Source organism: Aulonocara stuartgranti, assembly GCF_965226115.1.
Source record: "Aulonocara stuartgranti genome assembly, chromosome: 11".
Lineage (NCBI taxonomy): Eukaryota > Metazoa > Chordata > Actinopteri > Cichliformes > Cichlidae > Aulonocara > Aulonocara stuartgranti.
In genome coordinates, this window is record NC_138947.1 from 12,419,729 (window position 1) to 12,447,289 (window position 27,561).

A 27,561-nucleotide genomic window follows, 5' to 3' on the forward strand; every position below is an offset into this window, starting at 1 on the left:
CCCAGTGTCTTTGGGATCACTGTCATGCTGAAAAATGAAGCTGTTGCCAATCAGATGCTTTCCCGATGATACTGCATGGCGGGTCAAAATCTGATGGGACTTTTCTGTGTTTCACCAATTTTGACAAGTTCTCCAACACCACTGGCTGAAATGCTGCTATAAACCATGACAGAGTCTCCACCGTGTTTTATAGATGACTCACTGTTCTCCGTACGTATTGATGATGATTTCAAACAAAAATTTCACATTTGGATTCATCCTTCCATAAAGCCTGATGCCACTGATTATTTTAGTTCAGTTCATGTGTAATTTGGCACACTTCTTCTTAAGGAAGAGAGAGTTTCTCATCCACTGAGACCACCTTTGATGAACAGTAGATGGCTAAACTGCAGCGCCAGATGCATCTCTATTTCTTCACGATGTTATTTTCAATACAAATGAAAAATAAAAACCTTCTCTGAAAGTGATTAAGTACAAAGACTAGATGAGAAGAAACTGGGAATGTAATTTAAAGAAAAACCTTGCAAGACCAGAAATGACAGAACGTCTGGCTCCTTTGAAGTAAAATATAAAGAAATGAGGGGTGGCTCAACACTTTTGCACAGCACTCTGTGAGGCAGTCGCCTGCTTAAAGCACTCTACAGTTCCTCACCTGTACACTGACCACAATAACCAGGGCTGTCGCTGTGGTGACTGCAAAGGTCTGGTAGTCAGCGAGGGGTACTCCGTTGCTCTGAGTGGCATTGGACAGGACAGCATATGGAACAAAAAACAGCACCACTGATGTGTAGATGCCCTGGGCAATGCAGATGAAGAACTCTCTCTTGTTGAAGAGGAGGTTGAGCTGCCCGGGCTCATACAACTTTGGATATTCCAAACTTCTGTGATCAGGAACATCCTGCATTCATAGAGGAAGTGAGATGCTGCATTTACTAAAATAACATTATATAGAAACTACAGCCAAAACTTGTGGCTTGGTGTTCTGAGCAAAATGCTAACATCAGCATGTGAAAACAGTTCCATATTTCATGCTAATCCTGAGTACTGTCACCTCAGTTAAAAGGATGTGGTGTTGAACTTGATTGTCTGGGACCTTTTTGTGTCTGTTCTGGTTTTCTCCCACAATGTGTGCAGTATTTTTAGCCACGGTCCAACAGACTCTGGCCAAAAACGTGTCTTATATGCATTTTTAAAAAAAATTTTTTTTTAAAGTTTTATAAAAAACGAAATGTAAAATAAAATCTTATGAGAGCTCAATACAAAGGAATAAATGTGAAAGACCTGGTCAAATATCCCCATGGCCAGCACAGGGAGGGAGGTGTAGACAATGTTGAAGAGTGTGATGAAGTACTGATCGTATACGGTCTACAAAAAAAACACACACAAACAGAGTTATAATCATGACTGTAACCCTTTACAGTATGCTTTAATCATAACCTCTACTCTCTGACCTGGGCAGAGAAACCACAGAAGAAGCCAAACCAGAAGTGCACCATGGTGAAGGCAAAGTTCTTGTAGAAGAAGTAGCAGAGGAAACGGCACATACGCAGGTATGACCAGCGGCCGTGGACCAGCAGGAGGCGCTGTAGAAAGCGGAACTGGGAAAAGGAGTAGTCACTGGCTAGCACAGCCTGGATGCCCTCCTGACCTGAGATACCAACTCCAATATGAGCACCTGGAAGCGTGCAGATGAAATGAAAAGACAAATTCAAGAGATTTTTTCCCCCCCAGTTTTCTATACAGACAGTGCTGGGAAAAAGGATTTGACCCCTTCCTGATGTCTTAGTTTTTATACATATTTGTCACACTTACACGTTTCAGACGATCAAAGAAATTTTACTTTTACTAGACAACTCTAAATCTTTCATTTTTTTGTGTGTTTTTTGAGCCACTCAGAGGTGGACTTGCTGTGTGTTAATTGTCCTGGTGCATAACCCAAGTGAGCCTGAGCTTCAGGGCACGAACTGATGGCTGGAGGTTCTTCTTCAGTAGAGAGCAGAATTTATGCTTCCATGAATTATAGCAAGTCGTCCTGAAGCAGCAAATCAACCCCAGATCACAGTACAACCACCATGTATGATTATTGGTATGATGTCCTTTTTATGAAAAGCTGTGTTCGTTTTATGCCAAAGGCACTCAAACCTTTAAAAAAGTTCAACTTTTGTCTCACCAGTCCACAGAATATTTTCACAAACATCAAGATGTTTTTGATAATTGATGTTTGTGAAACAAGCCTTTGTGTTCTTTTTGGTCACTAGTGGTTTTTTAACTTTTGAATTCACCCATTGATGCCATTTTTGTTGAATCTCTTTCTTATTGCTGAATCACAAACTCTGATCTTAACTGAAGCAAATGAGGCCTGCAGTCTCATATTGAAATTTCTTTGATCCTCTGAAACATGATGAGTGTGACAAATATGCAAAGAACTAAGAAACCAGAATGGGGCAAACACTTATTTGCCCCAGTGTAGACAATGGTAAAAGTTTCACACTGTTTTTTTCTCAGATGTGTATGATATCAATGAGAGGGGAAAACCAAAATGGTGCACTCATCTTTGACACCTCACACGCCTACTGTTCAAACCTTCTGTTTATCAAGGGCAGACAGTCAGAAGAAAGACTGAAATAAAACAACTGTTGCATAAAGGACCAGAGCATAATAATAAATAAATAGGATTATTATAAACTGTGAATAATATAAAGCTACTTGCAGAGTCCAAGAGTAAAGAAATAGAGTACAGGGACATATGGACACAACAGGTTACCTTTAGGCCCTGCTGTCTGTATTTTACACAATCTAATAAGTGAAAACTGTGGCAAAAGCTAACTCTAGCTAATAAAACTTTATCATTTTCTAACGGAGAACCTTTCCTCTCGGTTATGAGCTATAGTTAATGCCATGTTGAATAACTTAGCAACGTTAGCATGCTCATTACCTTCCTGTCGAGAAGACTAATGCCACATAACATTATGTGGAGGAAGAAAGCGGTAGCCAGAAAATGTTTTCACAACTTGGGAACCCAAGGTTCCCACAAACTTCCCACAAACTTCCCACTAACTGCTGGTAACTGATTGGGAAACCAGCATTACCATCAGCAAAACCATAATTCTCAGTTTAACTTGAGTATGTGTTCCATTTTCAATAGCTGGACGAAAAGAGCACAGAAGGGGGAAAAACATTTGATTGTTTCGAGATTTTTAAATCAGAAATTACAGGAAGTGAACCAATCCTTCTCCTCACTGCTGCACTGATTGCATTTCTGTTTTACACTTGCATGCAGATATGTAGACATGATGTACATCCACAGACAAACACACACAGGCTGATGCACTTACAACACACTGATTACAAGACATGCAGAGAAACAGAGCACTGAGGTATTAATAGTTTTCTCTTTTAGTTTGCCTTTAAGCTTAGAAATAAATATTATGAAGCAATGATTGACAGTATAGTTCAGTCTTAGTACAATTATTTGTACAGTGAACAGTTCAAACACAAGCCTCCTTTCTATTAAACACAAATACGTTTTCTTCTAAACATCTTTTCAAAGCTTAACAGGACATATTTGGTGTTTTGGGATTTTAGGAGTGACACTAAAATTAAATGTGACTTCTGTCGATTTGTTTTGTTTGTCGGCGTCACATCCATCTATAAGCAGTGAACAAATAATTTGTAAATAAGGCCTAAAAGAACACTGACAACCAAACCTTTACCTCAGGAGGACTCCTGCAACACAGATTTCCACATGACCTACATCACTACTAGGAACAGCGTGCAGATAAACAACTTCTACAGCCGCACTTCTGCTTAGGATTTCCATTGCTTAAAAGTAGACAAGCCACCCAAATGGCTAAACCCAACTTCTCTCTTCTTTTCTGAAAACAATATTTCAGTTACACTTTTGCACAACTCACTTTTGATCATGCTGATGTCATTAGCACCGTCTCCTATAGCCAGCGTGACGGCCTTCTTGCGCTTCTTGATGAGCTCCACCACCTGAGCTTTTTGCAGTGGCGTGACTCTGCAGCAGATGACCGCTTTGCACGCGCACGCTGTCGACACAAACTCTGCCTCCATGTCTGCTTCGAGAGCGTGGGCCTACCACAAGACAACGGAGAGAGGTTTTAGACGTTCAGGCGGTAAAAGGAGTCCAAGTTGCTGCTTTGAAGAAAAGTACTTAATGAGAAAGAATTGTTTTTATGTAACTAAGCTTAAATTTCCGTGACAGATATCATGCAGGAGTGTTATTCATACCAGACTGTGACCGTTGATTACGAGGGCAAACTCTCCTGAGATGTTGTCCATTAAGTTAGAGAGAGGCAGAGGAGGAGGAGGAAGGGGAGAGCCATGCAGCTGCTTCCCCACTCCTCCTCCACTTCCACCTGCCGTATCACCTCCTTCTTGTCCTTCTTTGAATCCATTTCCATTGAAACATGGCTCCCTCCATCCCTGCATTCCCTCCTCTTTAACTCCATCTCTGGTACGTGACAGCTCAATCATCCTTTCCCTCGCTCTTCTAGAGAGGAAGACAAACAAAGCCCACATCAACAGTGTCTATCTGCATCACAGAGACATAATTACATGACAACATGATCATGCACAGCAAAAAAAAAAAAGAGATCTGAGTGTGGGATAAGGAATATAGACTCACAAAAGCAAGTACATAGGGGATAGTTGGAAAAGTAACATGGATGTGAAGAAGATTAGTGATAATGGCAGGTTTTATCCTGAGCCTGATATTCCAATATAGGCTCTTTATAACTTGAATAATTGCACTTTCCAAGTGAATTTGAACATTGCACAAAGAACATCAAAAATACCAGTTTAGAGTTCTTCTGTCTTTGAAAGATAATTTTATTCTTTTGCACCATTACACTGGATTTGCTCACTTTCTAAACTGACTTCATAGTTAAGGGGTATGTTGCAATGCTGCTCATATTTAACCTTGTGAGTTCTCAGCCATAATCAGTGATGACTGGAACTCTAACCCTTTGCTATCAGTTCATGTCATGATGATCACTGAAGTCTGGGAAAAATCTCTTTCAATTATTCCTTTTTGCTTTTATCTAAAATGTCAGGGTCATGAATCAGTCCTCACAGGGTGAGCTGGATGATTTGACTAGAAATGAGTCAAGAAGCTCTGGTCACTGTCGAGTGATTCTCACAGAGTAGTTGGAACATTTTGCTACCACACCTACCGACTTCAATCATGCATACATTTCTTAGTTTCTGCCCGCCCGTCATCTGGAGTTTGGCATTTATTCTCGATCCCACAGTGTACAGTCTAGTACAGTGTGCACATAACCAGACTGACCTGAGTTCTTGCCGTACGCTCTGGACGGTGTGGCCACTGATGATGAAAACCTCGGTCATATCATCTGTCAGCATCTTGCAGGAGTAGCCTATGTTTACAGCCGTTTCTGTGTGAAGGAATGGGAGAGGATCTAACAAATACAAGTGCTGTTTCAGTTAAAAGCTATTTGCTAATGTACTGCTCGTCGTTTCGGCTACTTCTCCCTTTGCAGGCATGCCTCTGGCCTTAAACTATAATAGCTGCTGCAGGCACGTCAGTCAACATGTCCCTTTATTTTTCATTCACTGCACTCATTCCTACAGCCTACGGTCCTTTGGTGATGACAGAATACATGATAAATTTCCAGAAATTAATTTTTCCAGTGCTAGCCCAGTAAATAGGTTCAGACTACAAAAGCAAGAGGGGTGTAGCAGTACTGTATGTTTACATGAATGACAATACACCCACATAGTCAAGGTGCAAATAGATGCACTGATGCTTAAAGTTTTCAGTTTCAACAACCTCCTCATCACAAGGATGCTGCTCTATAATTAGTTTAAATTTTGCAGATTCTTTTGCGTTTTAAACCCTTGTCTAAACGGTTTAAATGTTTTAAACATGCACACTAAGTTCTGAAAGCTGGTGAAAAACTGTGTGCATCTCACCCTGTTTATCTCCAGTAAGAACCCAGATTTTAATGTTAGCCAGAGAGAGGACAGCAATGGTCTCTGGAACGCCTTCCTGCAGCTTGTCCTCTATAGCAGTGGCACCCAGAAGCTAGAAACACAGGCCGAGAGAGAGAGAAACACAAACAAATAAATTGCATATTTAAGGAAATTTAAGACCGGCTTAAATGCAATTGTTGTGTTAACACTATGAGTAGAAAACCCAAACTCAAAAGCATACGTGTGCTCCAAATATAGAAAGTAAAAGAAAGGAATTTCCCTCGAACTGCTTAAGTTTCAGTGATCCCAACAAGTTCCCCTTGCTCATTGCAACATTTTTACTTTATTTGAACTTTTTACATGAAGGGCAAACGGGCCTACACACACACACACACACACACACACACACACACACACACACACACACACACACACACACACACACACACACACACTTGCAATAAATAAGACACATTATCTTGATACAGATTCATACATTATCTGAAAATAAACTCACTGACCATCATATTTTGTTCTACTTCCTCATAAGCTGCTGCCAGTCTATCCTCCCTGCAGTCTGTGGCCTTATCAGCAAAGCGGTGGCTCTCTGACCAGGCCTCCCATTCATCCTCTGACAGGTCCCTGTAGGCCAGAGCCAGGGTCCGTAACCCATCTGCTGCATACTCCTAGCACCAAAAATATACACATAAACATGTAGAAAAACAAAAATATACAGCAGGGACATTAAGAATCACATGACTAAGCATTAAGTAGTGTTGTTTGATGATTTTTAACTTATACTTAATCTAAGAAATGTGTCATGCCATGATGAGGTTGACTGTCTCATTAGGAGAAGGTAAATAAAAATGAAGTGCTGTTAAAAGTTGTTTTAAAGTGTGGAGACTCTAGATGGCAGTGCAGCTCAAGCCATCCGTCCAAGAGCTGACTTACATTGAGGTGGTCTGAAGTAATACTCATTACTTCCTGGTTACAAGGGTGGAGTCTTTCCAACAGAACAGTGTCAGCTCCTTTACAGTAGAGCCGAATCCTGCCCTCTGGGTTACGTACTGAAAATAAAAAAGAGAGAAATGAAGAAAAAATAAATCTCAGCAATTCAGACAATTTTTCCATCACCTTTACAATAACGGAAGAACTCTTCAACAAAGGCCACCGGTAGTCTTTATAATTATGGGTGTATGTGTGTGTCCTCAGAGCCTGGCAGCAGAGGTAAAAGTAATTTATGACCAGAGGTCAAATTTACAGCATATTCATCCATCCATCCATTCATAGCATATTTCAGCTGTAAGGGGTCTAGAGGTGAGATACACCCTACACAGGTCACCAGGTTATTGCAGGGCTGCCACAGAGAGAAGGACAATCATACACGTTCACGGGCAGTCCAGAATCACCAGTTAACCTAACATGCACGTCTTTGGACTGTGGGAGGAAGCCAGAGTAACCCACTTCACACAGAAAGACCAAAAAAACCCCCGAAAACAAAGGTTAAAACCCAGAACTTTTATGCAACAATGTGGCAACAAAGATAAAGATTGCACCACAATGCCATCCTGTACAACAGCACTGTACAGCCATACCAGTTTCTGCTATGGCAAGCTGTTAAGTGATTGTCTTGTGACATTGCACAGATACACGTGGCCCTGAAAGGTCAAATGCACTGCAACTTACGAAAACACAAATAGAAAAATGCTGCAAAAGCGCACAATGCACAATGAAAGTTAAAAAACCCAAATCTCACAGAACAAGACAATAATGTGACGTAAGTGACAGAAACCAAAATATGTGGAGGATTGCACTGAGACACGCTTGAAAGAAGCCAATGATTTATAAGTGTCGTTTTTGCATATTTGTTTCCTTTTCCATTGTGTGCTTTTGTAGAATTTTTCTATTTACTGGTGTTTTATTATGTTGCTGTGCATTTGACCTCTCGGGGCCACCATACACAGGTTTTTTGTAGTTAAATCAGAAGAAAAAGCACGGATTGCTGCATACCTATAACAGACATTCGCTTGCGTATGTTGTTGAAGTCCAGTATGGCGAGGAGCGAGTAGGTGACGGTGCGTCCCATTTCTGTGGTGGTTATCGTCCCAGGTGTTCGGGAGCGAAACACAAAGCCAAAGTTTCGAGCCGCCGTCACTAAAGCGCCCTCGTCTGGAGACTGAGCCTTATAAACCAGCTCTCCTGTGCAGGCAGGTAAAACAGTCGTTAAATATTATACGATAACGAATGAGCAGATGTTGAGTTTTGATGTCATTATTTGCTGTTTTGCAGTTTCTCTCTTTTTTTAAGCTCACCCTCACTTTTCTCCTCACTCATAACGGTGTGACAGAGGGAGAGCAAGCGGAAAAACTCATGAGTGCACGAGTCTCCCACTTTCACTGATTCCAGCAGCTTGTCATCATAGAAGCAGAAGTCTGGGTCCGCCAGCGGGTTGAAGGGAGTGAAGTCCAGCCTCTGAAGACAAATGAGTGATAAATAAAATCACAGGTGATAACAGACATGCATGTGATCTATGATTGATCAAAAAATACTCATACGCACCTTTGGCTGAGTTTCCAGTGGGTCTGTTAGATCACCTGACAAACACATCGGCACCACATGTATGAGCTCTGATATACACGTACATACGGTCTCGGCTACATGCACATGTATTGTGTGTGTCCTTACCGTAACTCTGTCCATTGATGGAGCACTTATTGAACGTCATGATGTTCTGAGTGAGCGTTCCAGTCTTGTCACTGAAGATGTATTCAACCTAGGATCATTTTAGGAGTATATAACTACTCAAAGCAAAGCACGATGGATGGATTTGCAGAGTAGAGTGAGTCTGGACACTTACTTGTCCCAGTTCCTCGTTCAGAGTGGTGGTCCTGGCCTCAGCTGCTGTGTTACATTGTGAGCAGAACATCTGTTGGTCCCAGTTAATGAAGTAGCTGTGACCGAGCCTGATCACCTCCACACTGAAGCAGGTGAGGAAAGGGAGAGGTTACAAACTCCGAGCCGTTCACAGTTTAAAATAAATGTAACTAAGTAAGTAACAGAACAAGTAAGCACAGAACAATACAAAGATTTTCTGGCCAAATACATCTGGCATGCAGTCAGTGCAGTTCACTGACTTACTGATTACCAAGGACCAGATCTCTTTGCACACACAGTAAGATTGTGTGCATGTAAATACAGAAAAGCATGTAGCGATTTTTGAAAATTACGTTTATACAGCTGTGTGCATGTTCCTCTTTTCTAAATCTCAGTCATTATGAAACTTAAGCATGTGCACAACTCTCATTTCCACTTCTCTGACTGGATATAGACACCAATACTTTCAATACTTGCACTCCTATTTGCACCTGAAGCTGTCTGGAAAACAAAAGACCACAACTGGCTTGACCAGAGGAATGAAGAGAACAAGAAAAAAGAAATGTGGGTTTTGTTTGCCTCACTTCTGGAGACACAAACAGAAGAAAAACTCTTGTAAATGAAAAATAATTGGGGCCATTGTACCACTAGGCACCAGCTTTTTACAGCACTAATATTATCAATGAATGACTGTGATAAGAGGACTGATAAAACCAAGTACACGATAAATTTTCAATGATGTTTGCAAATGGCAAACACTATCTCCAACTGCCGCTTTATATTAATCGCTGTCTAACTAATCTTTATCTCTACTTCCGAGTATTGTGGTTGACTTTCTATGTAAAGTTGGGAACACGCATGGTCACAAGTCCAGTATTATGCAAATTGTTGTGCAACCCATCATCCATCCATCCATCCATCCATCCATCCATCTTCATCCGCTTATCCGAGGTCGGGTCGCGGGGGTAGCAGCCTAAGCAAAGAGGTCCAGACCTCCCTCTCCCCAGCCACCTCCTCCAGCTTGTCCGGGGGAATACCAAGGCGTTCCCAGGCCAGCCGAGAGATATAATCTCTCCAGCGTGTCCTGGGTCTGCCCCGGGGCCTCCTCCCGGTGGGACATGCCTGGAACACCTCGCCCAGGAGGCGCCCAGGGGGCATCCTTGCCAGATGCCCGAACCACCTCAGCTGGCTCCTTTCGATGTGGAGCAGCAGCTGCTCTACTCTAAGCCCCTCCCGGATGGCCGAACTTCTCACCCTATCTCTAAGGGAGAGGCCAGCCACCCTTCGGAGGAAGCTCATTTCCGCCGCTTGTATCCGCGATCTCGTAGGATAGGGACGAGATCGCAACCCATCATTTCTTGATATTTTGAAGTACAGCAATCTATTGACACACAGATTGCAAGATATAAGGAAGAAGTAAAGCTTATAAATGTTTATATGTGTGTGTGTGTGTGTGTGTGTGTTTAAATCCAGGTATGCTTTAACTGCTTTGGCAGTGTGTTTGGGATCAAGACAGAGCCTCGACTATGTTTTACAGATGGCTGTAGACGCTGTTGTATCTCTCTCTTTACCTCCTGTGAACATCTTGATTTCAACGGTCACTAAACACAAATGTGAAAATTTCATATTTGGATTCATCACTCCATCAGACTTGTTGCCAGTTCTTAAAAATGGCTTCTTAACAGCTGCACTACTATTGAGGCCATTTCTGATGAAGCTTCAGAGAACAGAGAACTGCCTCAGGTCTTTGCTTTGTCTTTTCCAATTCCATAATGACTTTCAGATGCTATTTATCTGTTGTAGATAGTTCGTTTTAGTTGTTGAGGTGTTAGGTTTTGAGTTAGTCTTCATTTTTATGTTTTAATGATTAACAAACACACAAAAACAAGCAGTCCTACGAACATTGTCAGGTACACGGACTGGACTGAAAATGAGTGAAAAAGAAGCTAATGTCCAAAGAAACACTATAAATGATTTTCAGAAAGTCTGGAGCACTTTTGCTCAAGACAATTAAAAAAAGTATGAAGTAAGCCTGAAGTAAGCAAAATATGAGGAAATGAGGGTTGGCTTAAGACTTTTGCACAGTATTCTATCCATGAGGTCCATACATTCTTTCTTTATAAACACCAGTTTATATGTGGGAGGGGCAAACACAGGGTTTTTGTCTGTAAGCATCATTTATATATTCTTATAGAACTATTGCTTTCTTCCTACCTGACATATAGAGAGATAGGCACGACGGTATTAAGAATGATGACGTAGGACCAAAAGGAGAGGAAGGCCGAGAACAGGAAGTTATTCACAGGAGTGTCCCAAGCCAGGTAGCTCTGGAACAAGGACCCCACCTCTTTCTCCCACCCTGCATTACCCACAGCCAGGATCATACCCATGCACACCAGGAAGCCAAATATCTGACAGAAAATGGACACAGGCAAAAAAGTAGAGATTAAATAAATGAATTTTACAGTTAGATCTATAGTCATTTAAGCCTAAGTTAGAACAGAATACATCAGTAGTGTAGATATATGAAACTAAATTCAAGCCAGTGAGATCATGTCCTGAAATAGTTATGAGCTATGAAAATGAGAAGTGTGGGATGTCCTACCCAGAGGACCAGTGTGTTCATCAATCGATCGATACTCGTACGCTTAAACTTGGTGCGACCGCTGTTCTGCATTAGCTTGGTGTCTGGGCCTGGCAAACAGAAACAGGGTAAGACTTGCAACATACAGCAAATGCATTATTTTTCTGTGCAAACATGCACACACCTACCTGCAAAGATGACCAGGCCATAGCAAGCCTCTGTGTTGCGGAGCACGCATCCTCGGAGGAGCATGTTCTGATTGGTCAGGCTGTATTTCTTCTCTCTCCAGTACAGAGTCCCGGAAAAACGATCCAGCTTGTTGTTGGGAGGCTCACACACCACCTCTCCTTCAAACAAAGAAGAGTGTGGACAAGCAAACACACAAATGTAAATTAGATGCTCATTCATAGTCATCTGAATCCAGTCACTGCTATGTTTTTAGAATTGAATTAATCACCCGGATGACATCACGCTGTTGTCGTGCACCTGAACACGTGCACAGAGGGAGGATCACACACCTTTTGTAAGCTGATGTGAGGCAAAACGTGAGCAGATTTGCTGCAGTAATGCATTTTCCCGAGCAGGTGAGGAGTGTGTGGGTGTGATGTGCTGACACAGTGATGCGGTGGCTGTGTGATAGGCTGCCATTCACTGGTGGTGGAGCCGTACAGAAAGTGTGTGTCTCTGTTTGTGTGTATGTGTGAATTTTAGTGTGAAATGTGCATTAGCATGATTGAGAAAACATTTGATTCAAGCTTCCTGGTGCATGCTGAAGACCGTTAATCCTTATTCTGCAATGCAAAAAGACAAAACAAGTTTCTCCTCCTAACTCACCGTCAAATGAAGCCAAGTTGTTCGGGTCTCCAAGTTCAGATGTCACTGACACAGACTGACGCACCTTCATATTGGTCTCTCTGCAAGATAAAACCACACACAGCAGTTTAGATGTAGTGTTGCGTTCCTTCTGCAGATTTTAGGTTTTTTTTGGTCACGCGAACAGATGTTGAGGTGCAGCGTGTTTTCTGACCCGTCTAGCTCGGCTGTCTCGATGTAACAGAGACCATGAGGTTCAGTGCTAGACAACAGGAGCAGGTCAGCCTGAAAATGGATACAACAGCTGAGATTAGCATCAGCACGGTCAACATGGACTGAACTAGAAAAGCGCTGATGACACAGCAACGACTGTTTGCATCTATTACAGCTACAAGAAAAGGCAGAATAATTGCAACTGAAAGCATGTTAGTGATTAAATGTAGCACTTCTAATGAGGCACATAATGCATTACAATCCATTTAGCATCAGAGCTTGTGGTCTACTGAAAGCTATTATGATCAAACAGAGGTCTAAAAACACGAGAAGATGCTGGTGCTGAACACTAAGCTGGTGTAATGGTGGATAAATGGGCCTTTTTGGACTACTGATCACTATGTTTTCTTTTGTTTCTGTGCTGGGTGCACACTTACTGCCACAAACTGGTTGTTTTCCAGTTTAATAATATCACCCACTCGAACATTCATCCACTTTTCATTTTGAAGCCTGGAAGAGCAAAACGAAGAGAAACAGTAAAAAAAAAAAAAAAGTAACGGATGCTGCTCTATTTTAAGAAACCTCTTAAATCAAGAGATGGGTAAAATCTGAACAGGTAAGTTGTCAGATGTAATGACTCACGAGCCACGGATGAGGACCTGAGACTGACGATTGTTCACTTGGTTGTCGCTCTTGTGACGAAACTGGAGATGACAAAAGGTAACGTGTAGTAGAAATACAGACTCGTATCTGTGCCTGTGGTGCATGAAAACATACTCACGTAGTCATCCGTGGCATCCTTTACTGCAGTGATGCTCAGCACCAGAGCTAAAGGCACGATGGTGGTGAACCAGGAGAGGGAGGAGATCTGAGGTATCAACTAAACACAGGGAGACAAAGCTTATTATGCAAATTACTTTTAAAATGGAACACAAAGGCAGTGTAAGATAAAGAGATAGCTACGTCTAACCCCAGCCACATCAAAGACAGCTTGTTATGATGGTGAGTGTACCTGATGGTACAAAATCGTGGTGAGACAGTACCAAGGAGGCAAAAACAACAAAGCTACAGTACACTGGTTTGTTTGGGTAGTTTTAAAATAAGCATTTGTTCAATAATAGACCCCTAACTTTACCAGAGTGTTAGGAACCAAACCTTGCTTTTAGTTGAACTATAACATAATATAACATTTTGGGGCTTTGAAATGAGTTTAAAGGAGCTGAGGGGGTATGATTTCATTTTATATAGCAAGGTTTAAGATTGCAACTAACTCAATATCTCTAGCCTAATGAACAGGAGAACTTACAGTGGCTTCTAAAAATGCAAAAACATAAAAGAATTAACAGCAGCTCTGTTAGCCTGGACTTAAAATCAGCATCCTCACTGCCCCACAGTCACGTGCTAATGATGTGCAGGTTTCCCTGCATATCATTTGATTGCACACTCATTTACTATTATTTAAAATATTGATAATTGATAACATGCCATCACTACAATCATACAGTACAGTACCAAAGTATTGCACGTAATGAAATTTTGCTGCTGGTGTGCAGAAAAAGTTCCAAGGATCAGCCTCTGGCACGTGTGTTTTTCTGGCTTTATTGTGACAGGAAAGCTAGAGGAGAGAACAGGGGGAAGTGGCCTTGGGCCTCTGGTCTGGCCTTACAGCATATAGTTTGCCTCATTCACACAATGAGCTAACTGTGTGTATGAATTTTCATGTTACTCCATCCACTAGACATTATGACATAATCAAGAGGCATTTGTTGCCAGTGAAATGTGTTTGAAATGATTTGTTATGAAATAACTGATCTCATATTCCGCATTGATGTTTTTTTTTCATCATATTCTCAAGTGCAGGAAACTGTGAGGCTCACTACTTCCCTGAAAGTCTTTTATTAATAGCTTATTTTCCATTTCTACAACAGATTAGATCAGCCATTTGGAATTTGAATGTACCAATATTCATCTAATTTTGTACCACCAAACTTTAACTAACAGTTACTGATCACGGTCCTTTAAGGGCGTTAACTAGAAAATCATGTGCCCCTTATGCCTCCTGTCTGTCTTTGATTTCTCACCTGTAGTATGAGCAGGAAAAGAAAGTAGGTGTTGGCTACTTCCTGGAACTGCTCAAACAGATTGACAGGCAGAAACGTGATGATGTTGTACTTGGATGTCATGATGCAGTTACTCTGGAGGATTAGGAGAGAAGAAAATACCTCTCAGTTAAATTGCTTTACGAGTATAAATATTTTGAATATGTACAATAGAAAACAGCAAACTCTCTTACGGCATACTGAAACTTTTCGTTGTACTCTCTGTCATTGGCTCTGACCCTTCTCTCCTCCTCTGCGGAAACACAGCACACAAGATGAGTCATTAAGGCATCAAAACAAACACATGCAGTAAGTCTGCATAAGGACGAATTTTTAGCATGTTTGGCAAACTGCAGAGTTTAAAAATGTCGGCACTATTCACAGCTTCCTAAAACCTGGAAACAAAAGAGAGGGAATCAAGCAGTGAAATCCAGACGTTTATTGTCATATACACCCCAAAACACAGTGGTTACACTGAGCAATGATTGTTTTACTTTGTGAGTTGCCCTCACAGTAAAATAAATAACTACACTAAAAGAAAAGAAAAGAGTAATAAGCATAGAAAAACAAATAAGATGAATGAAGTAGTATGAACAGAAGGTTTGATTGTGGTTAGAATATAAAGTACAAGATACTTATGGATGCTATCTTACTTACTAATGGTAATGGACATTCAGAATGTATGAGTGTTATTATATAATACTGTATTATATTGTGTGCAATTGCAGTTGTACAGGTCAGTATGGAAGAAAATAGCCGGCAGTGTTGAAGCATGTATTCATACATCAGTGACTGTGCTGTGCATTGGTTGAGTGTAATAGATACAGAGTGTCAGGCAGGAGGCATGCAAAACCAATAAGCAGGCCAATCATCGCTGATGTTTCGTTAGCTGCTACTACTCTTTGTTATTAACCAGATGTGCAGTTGTGGCCAGATACACGCAACCAAACATGAGTGTGCGTGCAAAAGTTTAGGCACCGATAAAGGCAGATCATAGTATAGTCTCCAAGTTTCAGAGAGTAAAATTAAGACCGTTTCTTTTTCCTGTGCTCAATCTCTTGTGCACCCCTCCTCCTGACCTTGCACTTTATCCTATTGCTGTTTTTAGGTTTCTGTTATGCTGATGCAAAGTAGTTTGGGAGTTCCCCTCCTCATCTTCCTCCAACACCAGTCGCTTCTCTTCTAATATTAATGATGTGGCTTTTAAAATGAAATGACTGGTCATTTTGAACAGGGCTGCACACACACACACACACCAAAGTAATAATATCCAAGACCAAGCGCATGTTTTGTGCACGAAAGCACAGTCCTTAGCATACTTTTGACAGATTTGTGAAAGGCAGTGAGGTGCCACAGGAAGGGACATCACACAACAGAAACTGATAGGCTATAATCAAATGCCGGCACATAAACAAAGACGCTGTGGTTTCCTGTGTTTCTGCAGCACAGTGAAGCTTTCGCACTGCTCATAACCTACATCTTTGTCCCTGCTGTATTCAGCTTCACCAAAAGAGACAGAGGCCACTTAAAGTGATCCCATTAGAGCTGCACTTTACCGTCAGATTATAAGACAGATCTGATGTGACAGATTAGCTCTGGTTGGCTTTAGACCAGTCAGGGTGGTTTTAGTCAATTTAGAAAAACACGTTACGTCCACTTATTGCTGATGGTGTTGAGTGAGACTGACAATGAGAGGGACACTAGCAGAAATGATTACATCATTGTTTGTTATGTTGATAAAATATTGGCATATTTAAATGTATTTTGCTCCGGTTTATTAAAAAGAGGTCAGTTCACAACTACGGTCACCTCATGGTGCTTTACACTGTAAAGCAAAGACCATACAACATTATAGAAATAACCCCAACAATGCAATAATTTCCGGTAAAGTGCTTGTTAGGCTGGCAACTCCCTGTTACCACATAGAGACCTCAAGCAGAACCACGCTCAGTGAAGAGTAACTATCTGCCAGGACCGGAAAAAGAAGGCCGAGAAAACAAAAGCATGGTCAAAATTTGTTGCACAGTGCCCTGAAAAAGTATTTGCCCCTTCCCGATTTCTTTTTTAATATATTTGTCTATCTAACATTCAACAATTTGGGGGTTCAGTATCTCACTCAAAAAGTGCAGGATTGAACCACTGCCCTTCTGATTAATAGACAACCTGCACTACCTCCTGAGCCAAAGCCACAAAACCAGATTGAGATATTTTTGCGTGACTTGTAAAAGATTGCACGTGCTGGAAAACCATCCAGTGCGACTAAATTAAAACAATTCTACGAAGAAGAGTGGACCAAAATTCCTCCACAGTGATGTTAACGCAAGTAAATACAAAACTGTAGTCGTTAACTTTGTTCATTATTAAAATTAGTTTGTATGATCCAAAGCATGTAAGTGTGACAAAGCCCCCAGGAAGAGGCAAATTGTTTTTCATTGTTTCCAAAAGCAAGTGAGTTACTTTTGTTTTTAATATTCCTATCTGTCATTGTGGCTGTTGTTGAGTAGCACGATTTATTAGAAAAAAATCTAAATAGTTACATAAGAAAAATTGTTTTAGGCATCAACTTCTCTTTCTTGGAGTTTCTATCTGACAGATGTGAGATTTCTGGGTGCATGCAAAAAGCTGTGAATGTGATTGTGCACAATCCACAAACTTTTCCAATCCCTCTGGCATTTCTCCTCTTAAGACGAAGGTCATCGTGCTGTTTTCTGAGACAAATGTCCACCAGAGAGATCTGTCTGACGTGCAGTGCCAAGCCTGGTGGGAAAAGCCAAGATCCTTGTGCCAGCTAAGCACCAATGTGAAGTCAGGACCAGCCTGTGTCTGTCCCAGCCACTGCTGTGCAAGCTGAACACCTCAGCCTAAATGCATGAGCATCTTTAACAAACTGCTCAGTAAGTGTTTAATGTCTCTGACAACTTCAAGGGCATTAGAAGCCCTGACGCAAGCTGCATACCATACAGTAAACCTGCGTGAATCTATAAAGCTCCATTACGGAGAAACTTTCAGTGGCAGCCTTACTCCCAGCATAAGGTTTCTATAAAGGGCTGAGACACAAACGAGTTAATATATATTGATTTAAACTAAAATAACTAATGTCATATAGAAAGAGTAACTGTAACCTAATACAAAAGCACTAATTTTGTTTCATCTACCTTCCTGTCTCTTTAACACTGTCTCTGCTCATGGCTAGACATGTGAGGACACAATCTCCTTACGTCTCCACAAGCGACACACTCGCACAACAGATTTAGTGCAGATTGAATTCGGAACAATAACGACCACAGTCATTCAATGTGAATTGCAGTACGGGAAGCACTAATGTCCCTGCCACGACTAAAACTAAGTCAGGGTCAGATCAGACTGCAGAGAAGTGAGCATCACTCACAGTGGCTGATCTAATTAGGTGAAAAGGGGATAGCAGAGTCGTGTGCAGCCCAGCAAGCGCATACGGTGATCTAATTTGCTGGAAAAAAATGCTAGTGACACAGTCAGAGAATGATGGAGTGGAGGTCAAATGAAGGTGCACATCCAGGGTGATTTGAGATAGTTAACCTAAGGAATAAGAATACAGATGGAGCAGTGCAGAGGAGGGCTGGTGCCTGAAAGATTGATCAGGGACTCATGCAGCAGAGACACGAACATCAGCCACATATTTAGACCGGATCCAAGCAAAACTCTGGTGTTTGGCATGATTCACTGTCAGCACGAAACACCGGAAAACAGCTGAGATTAAGCAACTAGTTTAAGGCTGTTGGGGTCAACTCCAAAAGATACAGACTGAAGTGTGAAATCAGAAGAACAACAGATATCTCTCTGTTATTAAATCTTAGGAGAATGCTGATGTGTAAAAACCTGAACAGTCATTGATGACACAAAGTGCTACAGTGCAAAAAACCCCAAACAAACCAACTAGGTCTGTGATGCAGAGATGTAATATGACACATATGCAAAAGAGAGTGAGAGAGAGATGAAGCAGCAGGAATGAGACTTGGACTCAGATGGGATGAAGATGAGAGATGATATTTATTAGGAAACAAATAAATAAATAGTTTGCACGATGAACAGCCTCCTGGCGGTGAAGATAGTAAAGACTTCTTCCCAACTTCAGCCTTAATTTTCCCCGCACAGACTCGTACCTGTCCGCCTCTTTTTCGATTTTCTTCCATCCAGTCCTCTCTTTTTCTTTCCTTGCAGGGGGAAAAGAACGACTGGAAACCATTTCTCCGGGATGTCTTTGAGCACTGTCATCTTAAATTTCTTTAAGTCACAGTGTGATGATTTTTTTTCCTTAAATCGCTGGCTATGCGCTGTTTCAGTAACAAGTCACAGCCACATCTGACCGTCACGTCTCCGCAAGGACGCGCGCACGAAGCTCCGGCCCCAGCTCAGTCAAGTTAGATTAGAGACTCAGTCCCAGTCCCAGCCTCTGCTGCTTATTGCTCCATCCCCTCCCCCAAAATATACACACGTGCACGCGATGTCCACCCCTTGCTGATTCGTCTTCCTCCTTCCGCGGGATCAGTGATGTCATCTTTTTTTCTAATTAGGAAAATAAAGCGCAGGGCTCGGACCTGTATTTTCTGTGAACATCGTGCTTTATGTCAGCCTCATTCGAAACATAAACACTGATGATGTGTAGGCATTACGCAATCTCAAAGGCGAGAGGCGTTACCATGGAAGCCGCATCACCACGGGTCCTACAGCCGAAACTGGTCGCCATTTTGGATCTAAAGTCGTTTTTTCGTGTGTGGAGTCCAATTGTCGTTTGGAGCCAAAATGTCCGGTGCAGGAGTTCAGTGTCCTGCGTGATCCTAACGTTAGAAGGTGTGCCGCAGTGGGAAGGGCCAGACAGGTGCCCGGGCACGTGCTGAGCGGCGATCCTCGTGTTGAGGCTGAGGCTCTCCCTGATCTATATGTGAAGCATGAGCCTAAGAAACCAAAACAAAGCACTGCGGGGGGCGAACAGGCAACTTCCTCTACAAACAGCAGGTTGTTTTGGCACATGAAGAGTTAGTTTACACCTATCAGAACTGATTTGACGGGGCAGGAATTATGGATGGGGACTGATGACGGCAAGGTACAACAATGACATTATGGCAGTCTCTTTAATGACCTGCAATGCATCACTGATGAAACCACTTCACTTTGATCAGCATCTGCAGGCGTCCTGTATTCAGAGATCACGAGCTCTGATTTGACTTTTTCTTTTCAGAGATGAGCGCACACAGATCGTGTGAAGGCTTAGGGAAAGATAGATAAAAGCACGGCTAATACTTCTGTATGACTCTGAGTGTGATTGGGGGAATGAGACTGCAGTAGAAAGTGATTTGAGAGCTCAAATTGAATAGAAAGGCAGTATATAAATACCATAGTCCACTTACCACCTAATCAATGATGGCAATTCATTAATTAATTTATTCATTCAACATTAGTCAGGTTTTTACCGTGCGTAAACCTCGTGTTTCACCTGTACCTAATCTCTATTCTTTTCTTGTATTCTAATAATTAGCATTTTCTGCTTACACCAGTGCCTCTTCTCCAAACGAGCATCAACTGCAGTCAAAACACACGCTTTACGAAACCGTCAGACTGTGAGAACAGAGAACTTTTCTCATTTCTCACTTTCTATAATCTGTCCCTCCTAGTCTCCCCTTTCCTCTGTCGTCTTGCTTCTGGCCCTGAAATCCATGTCAGTGCACCTCACTGAAGGACGTCTCAGCTCCTAAAATGCATCTGGAGGACTGAGGAGAGAGGAGGCTTGCCAGGAAAGATGTATCCTTTGCAGGAGCGCTTTATAAAAGCGGTGTCACACAGCTGGAATATATGCAACAAACTCTACAGTCCTTTCAGTCCATACGCCGTTCAGTTATTTAACTGTGTGATCAAACTTTCAGGCCTTCACAGTTTGTGTGGGTTTGATTAAAAATCTTTTCACATTGGGTTACGGCTCCAGAATGTCTCATTTTGTTAAAGTGCTCTCTCTCCCTTGCCTCCTCTGTTCATCTTTCTGATGGGAAGGACCAAGATGAGAGGAAATGAAATTGCAGGAAATGAGAAATGAGAAAAGGGGACAATATGACTTGTTTGGAGATCCTTTGTTAGTGTTCACTAGCTTGAACTAGTACTCTGGTTCTGTGCGGACTTAGCACATACCTGAGACACTTGGCCTTTTCCCAATTACTTTTTTGAGGTCTGAAAAGTGACTTCTCATGGCTAAAATGCCTCTCGGTGCTTGGAGCCTGAGTTAGGCATTACCATACATCTACATCAATGCCACACACACAAAAGTCAGGTTTAAGAATGTTATTCCCAAGTGTTTGTTTTTTTTAACATCTATCCAGTTCAGGGTCGAGAGGCTGGGAGCCTATTCCAGCTGATGCAGGGCAAGGTATATCCTGGACAGGTTGCCAGTCTATTGCAGGGCTAACAACCATTCACACCTACAGCCATATTTATAACCCCACAGTAACCAAACTAGAACATTACTACTATATAGATAGATTCTTTATTGTCATTGTGCAGCTTGTACAATGAAAGTCTTTTCGATGGCAGTCTTTCTCACAGCAGCGTATAGAACAAATAAAATTACTAGACAACAAGACAATAAATACCAGGAGAGAGTCCGTACTGGTACAGCGATAACATGCGAAGTCCACACACAAAGCAACCAATGTGCTGCCCCACCGGGTTTAAGAGCAATCAGTAAGCTATAAATAACTTATATAGTTAATTTAGTAATAATTTGGAAACCTCCTTTGTTTTATTAACCACAGAAGCATTCAATGATACTGTCAAACGATGTAAAACAAGTTGTGGCAGATGGATCCCCCAATCTGAGCCTGGTTCTGCTGCAGGTTTCTTCCTGTTTAAAGGGAGTTTTTCCTTCCCACTCTCTCCAAGTACTTACTCAGAAGGGGTTGTCTGACTGTTGGGATTTCTCTCTATTATTTTAGGGTCTTTACCTTACAATATAAAGTCATTTGAGTCAACTGTTATTGTGATTTGGTGAAATATAAACAAAATTGAATTGAACTGAAGGCTAAAGCTGTGTTCGGCCAGTGTTTGTAAAAACTTCTATCTTTCAGTCATTTCCATCTGGTTGTTTTAGAGCCCCCACCCTCCCCTCCAGAGAACTGGTGTCATAATACATTGTCTGTCTGGGAATCTGCAGATGAGCTTCAGTAATAAGTGCTGTTTAATACATTATGATAGTCTGAAATGTATTGAATGTTTGTTTTCCAGCATATTGTTTCTGCCTGTAGATAAATATGTGAATGCATTCTTGCTATCGAGCAGCATGCATCACACCTTCCATGTCTACGTTGTCATTTGGTTAACTGCATTTCTCATTGTCAAGCCACACTGGATGAAACTAGTTTAACTGCAGATGTGATTAATGTACTGACCTGGGGGAGGCCTCTTTCTGAACATCTCCACTCTGCTGGCGTCCTTCTGCTCTGGCCCATGGGACTGTCTGCCAAGGGAAAGAAGGGAGGTGGGTGAGACTGAGGAGGATACAGGGGAGACTACAGAGCTGACCGTCTACAGAGCACGAGCAGGAAAAAAAAGTGAAATGGGAGCCATAAAAATGTGATTGTGCGTGGAAGGGAAATAGCTTTTTCAGTTTCAAGCCAAACCACGGCCAGGTGATGCAACCTACTTACTGTAATGTTTCTTTTTTTTTTCTTTTCACAGCTTTGCCCTCCCATTTAGACAGTGAAAATCAGTCGAGCATTAAAACCACTGCACAACACGACACACACACACACACACACACACACACACACACACACACACACACACACACACACACACACACACCAGGCTCTCTCTGGTCTCTTTTGAGCCATAACGAGGATGTGACATTCAACAGAGAGCTGCATCTGTCTCTGTAGCACACTGTCTCTGGTGGCTGGGGCCAGATCCACTGTCAGCCTCTCCCTATAGTGGATCAAAGAGAGTAATGGAGCAGCATTTTTTGCATGCATAGCACAGTTAAGCATCTTCTCTTCTCTCCTGTCATCATTTATGCTGACCTATTAATATCACACACCTCACTGCTTTTATTCACTCTTTTGCCACAGCTAAGTACATAGGCTAAAAGGCATGACAGGTGAGGCATTATAATCTTTGCCTTGCCTTTGTTGTGGATACTACAAGATACACACAATATGACAGTCAGGGGTAGCTGACTGGGAGCCAGGATCTAATCAATACTCCTGAGAAAGAGCTGCTTTGTTTTTCTCCATGTGAGCTGAGCTGATCAGTTTTCAGCTAGAGTTCCCAACATTATCTCTCAGCCTGACGTACAGTCCCCTTTTTCCATGTCCTCTGCTCACTTTCCACCCTATATATACCACCCATTTATAATTCTAACAGGTACTAATGAGTGAGAGTGTTTGCCATGTTCTTGCACATCTCTCCACAAACATGCACACACACACACTCTCCATCTGTGAGTGGCATCTTCTATAACCCACAGGACCCAAGAAATGCCATTATGAAATAACGCTGGCAGCCAGGGGAGTGAGGGCACAGTAAATATCCAAACACCTTTCTTGGCCTCTGAGCAGAATTCCTTTCTTTGCTCCTGCTGGATTTAGGCTGATGTATTAGAGGATTTGAAGCTCGGAAATTCATTATTACGCTATTTTACAGTGTTGTTAATCACCTAAAAAGCTAAAACTTGAGATACAGCAGGATAATAACTCAGCCTGCTGGGATGTAATTAGGGAAATGGTCAGAAGGGACCTGCTAGGTTCAATTTGATCCATGCTATAGAACAGATTTTACAGTTCTTTTCAATAATGTATTGCAATCACTTATTTTTCTATAGCTGCATGCAAGCCTGCTGAAATAAATCTCAAGATCACCACTTTCACGTCACAACTTTCGTAAGGAAGCCCAGAACATGAAACCGAAACAGCAAAAGATTAAAAGATAACTAACAAAGTTAGGTTATTATGTAATGAGCCTGCTAACAGACCAGGCTATATATTTCCTGAGGCAAAATTAAATGACTTGGTTTTTCCTCGTGTCTTGTAGGCGGTGCATCGCTTTGAAATGATCTGCTCCCAGTATGTGCTATAGTCCCCGTGCCTCCTCTACACATGGTCACATCAAAGCATTCTGCAGGCAAAGCACTGGCACCGCTATAGCACACCTTACGCACATGAAATCTGCATTATGTTCTATCACAGTAATGTTACAAACACCACAAAGCTGCCTTTTATTAACAATGTCATCAGGAAGCCAACAAAGTGGAACACTTTCAGAGTTAAACCAGCATACACTTGATGTTCTGATAACAGGCTGTGCAGGCTGTAACCTTCTTTTACACAATGCCTGTCTGATTCAACACCATTATAAGACTAATCTGTTTGATACCATAATAAATACTAACTTGCTAATAACATGTTGCGCTGTCTACTGACAATGCAATCTGTTCAAAGAAAAAGCAACAACACTGCTGTATGCCACTGAGGCAACTTCCAGAAGGAATAAAAAGCACAGCATTGGTTTAATATCCTCCACTGTATGCTTACGCACTCAGGACATTATCTGTGTGCTTTAGGATATTTGCTCCTCTCCACAAGTATGTAAATAAACACTGATGTAGCTTTAAGTATAGCTGCACAGCATCCCATTAAAAATAATGCTATCATAGGTAAAAGCCATCAGGCTCTGCCTTGGATGTAGTCGTTTATTAAGTAAGCTTAGTGTACCACAAAGCTCACGGCCCTGGTTTAAGTAACCTTAAGAGCGAATGCTTTCAGTCTAGTGATGCTCGCCACAGTGGCGGGACTGAGTTTCACTTTGAGTTTGGAAATGTTATTATGACTAATACCGACATACAGGAACTCTACTGCAGAGGTGTGAGGGTGAAACTAGCCGTACCTACTGTACAGGATGAGCCTGGTCACACTGGAGCAGCAATGAGAGCTGAACGCTTCACAAGAAAAGCGAGACTCGCGTCAATATTTGCAGAGGATAAAGAGACTGCATAGCAAATCCTCATGACCATGTTAGAAGAAGAAGATGATGATAGGGAGCAGCTACCCAAAGCTAAGAGAGACCAGCATAGGGATCTTACCTTGGCAACTTTGCGTTATAAACAGGGTTTTGGAGACGTCCTCGCTGCTCCTGTCGCTGAGGTCATGATGAGGTCTGGGGGATGAAGAGGCGACGCTATGTGATATATGATAAAGGCCAGTGAGGTGGGAGGGGGGAGACAGGCACCGTGCAGAGGTAAGGGAGGGTTTGGCTTCAGCTGCCGGAGAGGAGAAGAAGGAGCAGGAGGAGGGGTTGCACCTCCTTCACTTTCTCCTCTCTCTGAACTTCCTGCAATCAGGAAGCCAACATCACACCGGACAACCCATAGGTGTTTTACTTCTGTATTTAATGTGGCAGCACAGTCTTGCGGCATTTCACTCATGCTGTTTGCACGTGCTGACGGCACGCTACCCGTTTTTAACACTTTAAACTTGATAAACAGTCGCTCCTTCCCTCAGCAGCCTGAACACACCTCATCGCCTTTCAAGCGTTTTATTTGGTCTCTGTGTTATATCGCCCTCTACAGGTCTGTCAGCGCCATCTCCTCCAACATCTTTGTAAGCCTCCACTCATTCATACTACCAGGTGTGGGAAGTCGGATTTTCTGATGAATTATTTATAGTGAAGATTTGTGGCTGCTTTGCTACAAGTTGCTCCAACTTATTTTGGAAAACTCTGGTCAACATTACTGAGACTTTGCCTCGGGTTTAATCATTTAAGGGTTCAGCCTAAAAGTGGTGCATTACATTGAAACGTATAACTATTCATTCTGAATTATTCTTGGACACTTTTGAAGTTAACATTGTAATGTGTGCCCGACTCAGTTGAGCTTCACAAAGGCGAAAAGAACAGCATATTCCATTAAGTTGGCTCATTTTTGCCTATGAGGTCTAAAACTTCTGCTTACATTTCAACATGAATGTACTACTACTTTCTACTTAGTACCCGAGTAATCCAGCAGAACAGCTCCAAGATGGTGGTGGTGTAAAGGCAGCCCTCTCTATGATATAGAGGAAATATATTTCATTTGAGGGTCAAATATTACAAGCTCCATTTAAAACAAACAGCACTATCAAAATACCAGGAAAAACGTAATTGCCTTTAAAAAAAACAATGTGTGCAGACCAGCTTTAATTGTGGACAAATTGAAATTCAAACTTCAGTCAGGTATAAATATACCCAAACGGTATATATTTTTTTTCTTTCCACCAAAGTAAATATGATTCAATAGATTTTTGTAATTCCACGAAAAATCACCTTGCCCGGTGGGCCGATGGCCAGTCCAGCTATGGTCATTACGAGGGAAATTTCTTTTGCAGTTTGTCTGAAAAGATGGACTTGCGCTTCGGGATCCTTTAAACATCATTAGGCGCGTTGCTACGCGCTGTCTGTCCTGTCTGTGAGCTCACAAAGCAGCAGTACGGGGATGAATGACGTCACACACATGGATCCTCTGTCGGAATATAGTAAAACCGAGGACGGTTGGTTAGTTGGCTTAGTCCTCCTTTGATCGAATCAAAGGATCAAAGGATCGAAGAGAGCTGACGTCATGGCTGACGTCACGGTCGCTGCCAGAAAAATCTATAAATAGACCCCAGTTTCTTTAACTCGGCATTTCAAGAAACACCTTGTTGTTTTCGCAAGCCAGGAATCCTTGGGAAAGAGAACAGTTTAACACTTAAATTATTCAGTTAGCGGTTTTGTTTTGTTTTTTGCGAAACTTTTATAGAAATGTCACAGGAACCGTCCAGCAATTCAGTGTCTCACAGAGAAACGAGAGAGGAAGGACCGTCCAACTCAGGGGAGAGAGGAATAGTCCAGGGCATGGAGCCCAAAAAGAAAATTCGCATAAGCGAGATAGAGGGGGTGCCCGTAAAGATAACACTGCAGATTGGAGCACTTGAGCAAAATGTGCATGAACTTGAGGAAACGCAAGAGTTTCTCCTTGAACAGAACAACACCATTGTTGTTCAGCTGTCCAAGGCTGAAAGCGAGAGAAATGAACTAAAGAAACGGAATGCAGATCTCGAGAAAGCTTTGAAAACTATTCAGTGTCAAGTGGAAGAATTACAGTTTTCAAAAACCAAAAATGCTGCTGAACCTGAGGGACTTGAGACTCCTGTTGCTCAACCACCTCAGGATGAGGTTCAGGGTACTGGTATGTGGCATCGTGGTGCCAAATGCCTACTTAAAGTAGGTTTAGGTCTTGCCACAGCGGCCCTTATTGTTCCTGCAGCTTTCTGGGTCTTCTCAAAGATGTCCACCTGACGTGAATGACCCAGCTGCTCCCTGTGGCATTGTGTTTATAACTGATGCGCACCTGCGGACCACTTATGTGCACCCCTGTTTATAATCTTGTGAAAGACGCACGACAGACCTGACCATATAGGCATGATTGCAGATTGGCGCTCAGGTGCGTCCACCTCCCCTGCTTTCCAACCACGGTCCACCAACTACACCAACCTCCGATAACTATGCAGTGCTCTCCTTTAAGTTTTATTTTGCCCCTCACCCCCCAACCAGTCGCGGCAGATGACTGCCCCTTCTTGAACCTGGTTCTGCCTCAGGTTTCTTCCTGTGAAAGGGAGTTTTTCCTGGCCACCGTTGCCCAGTGCTTGTTCATAGGGGATCATTTGATTGTTGGGGTTTATTCTTTAAAATGTCATTTTATTTAAATTATTTCAGGTGAGGGGTTCACTTGATAGGGAGCACAAAAAGCTGCAAATAAAAAAAATTAAAAAAAAGGTGTATTTAGCTGCAAATCAAAAATAAAAAAAAAACAAATATTAAATTTCCCTACTGCTTCGTTTATTTACTTAAAAGAACAGCTTTAAATTTTGTGTGATAGTGTCATGGCCCTTGGTCAAGTGATCCAGGGTTTATCTTTTGGACTGTGTGAATCTGGTTTAATTTGTGTCCTTTGATTTAATAGTATTCATGGTTCTGTTTCTCGTCTCCCATGTG

At 42.0% G+C, this 27,561-nt stretch overlaps 1 protein-coding gene across 4 annotated transcripts in view; it reads right to left on the reverse strand.

Annotated features, from left to right (window-relative positions):
* Positions 1-25,420, reverse strand: part of atp8b2 (ATPase phospholipid transporting 8B2) — a 29,365-nt gene extending 3,945 nt beyond the window's left edge. Inside the window, exons 1-26 of one of the 4 annotated variants that reach the window (XM_082552400.1) lie at positions 24,638-25,418; positions 21,951-22,018; positions 14,736-14,794; positions 14,524-14,637; positions 13,224-13,322; positions 13,085-13,146; positions 12,880-12,952; positions 12,444-12,514; positions 12,251-12,330; positions 11,605-11,763; positions 11,438-11,526; positions 11,047-11,243; positions 8,816-8,936; positions 8,644-8,731; positions 8,518-8,552; positions 8,277-8,430; positions 7,969-8,157; positions 6,910-7,025; positions 6,480-6,644; positions 5,959-6,070; positions 5,315-5,420; positions 4,255-4,516; positions 3,915-4,098; positions 1,452-1,675; positions 1,282-1,365; positions 653-898 (exon numbers count right to left, since the gene is read on the reverse strand). In XM_082552400.1, the coding sequence (XP_082408526.1) occupies positions 653-898; positions 1,282-1,365; positions 1,452-1,675; positions 3,915-4,098; positions 4,255-4,516; positions 5,315-5,420; positions 5,959-6,070; positions 6,480-6,644; positions 6,910-7,025; positions 7,969-8,157; positions 8,277-8,430; positions 8,518-8,552; positions 8,644-8,731; positions 8,816-8,936; positions 11,047-11,243; positions 11,438-11,526; positions 11,605-11,763; positions 12,251-12,330; positions 12,444-12,514; positions 12,880-12,952; positions 13,085-13,146; positions 13,224-13,322; positions 14,524-14,637; positions 14,736-14,794; positions 21,951-21,975 (3,114 nt within the window). In that variant the 5' untranslated portion in view covers positions 21,976-22,018; positions 24,638-25,418. Of the gene's footprint in view, positions 1-652; positions 899-1,281; positions 1,366-1,451; positions 1,676-3,914; positions 4,099-4,254; positions 4,517-5,314; positions 5,421-5,958; positions 6,071-6,479; positions 6,645-6,909; positions 7,026-7,968; positions 8,158-8,270; positions 8,431-8,517; positions 8,553-8,643; positions 8,732-8,815; positions 8,937-11,046; positions 11,244-11,437; positions 11,527-11,604; positions 11,764-12,250; positions 12,331-12,443; positions 12,515-12,879; positions 12,953-13,084; positions 13,147-13,223; positions 13,323-14,523; positions 14,638-14,735; positions 14,795-21,950; positions 22,019-24,441; positions 24,568-24,637 lie in introns of those variants that run through there. The other 3 variants (XM_082552398.1, XM_082552399.1, XM_082552401.1) reach the window with 3 other exon arrangements.
* Positions 25,421-27,561: the final 2,141 nt, after the last annotated feature.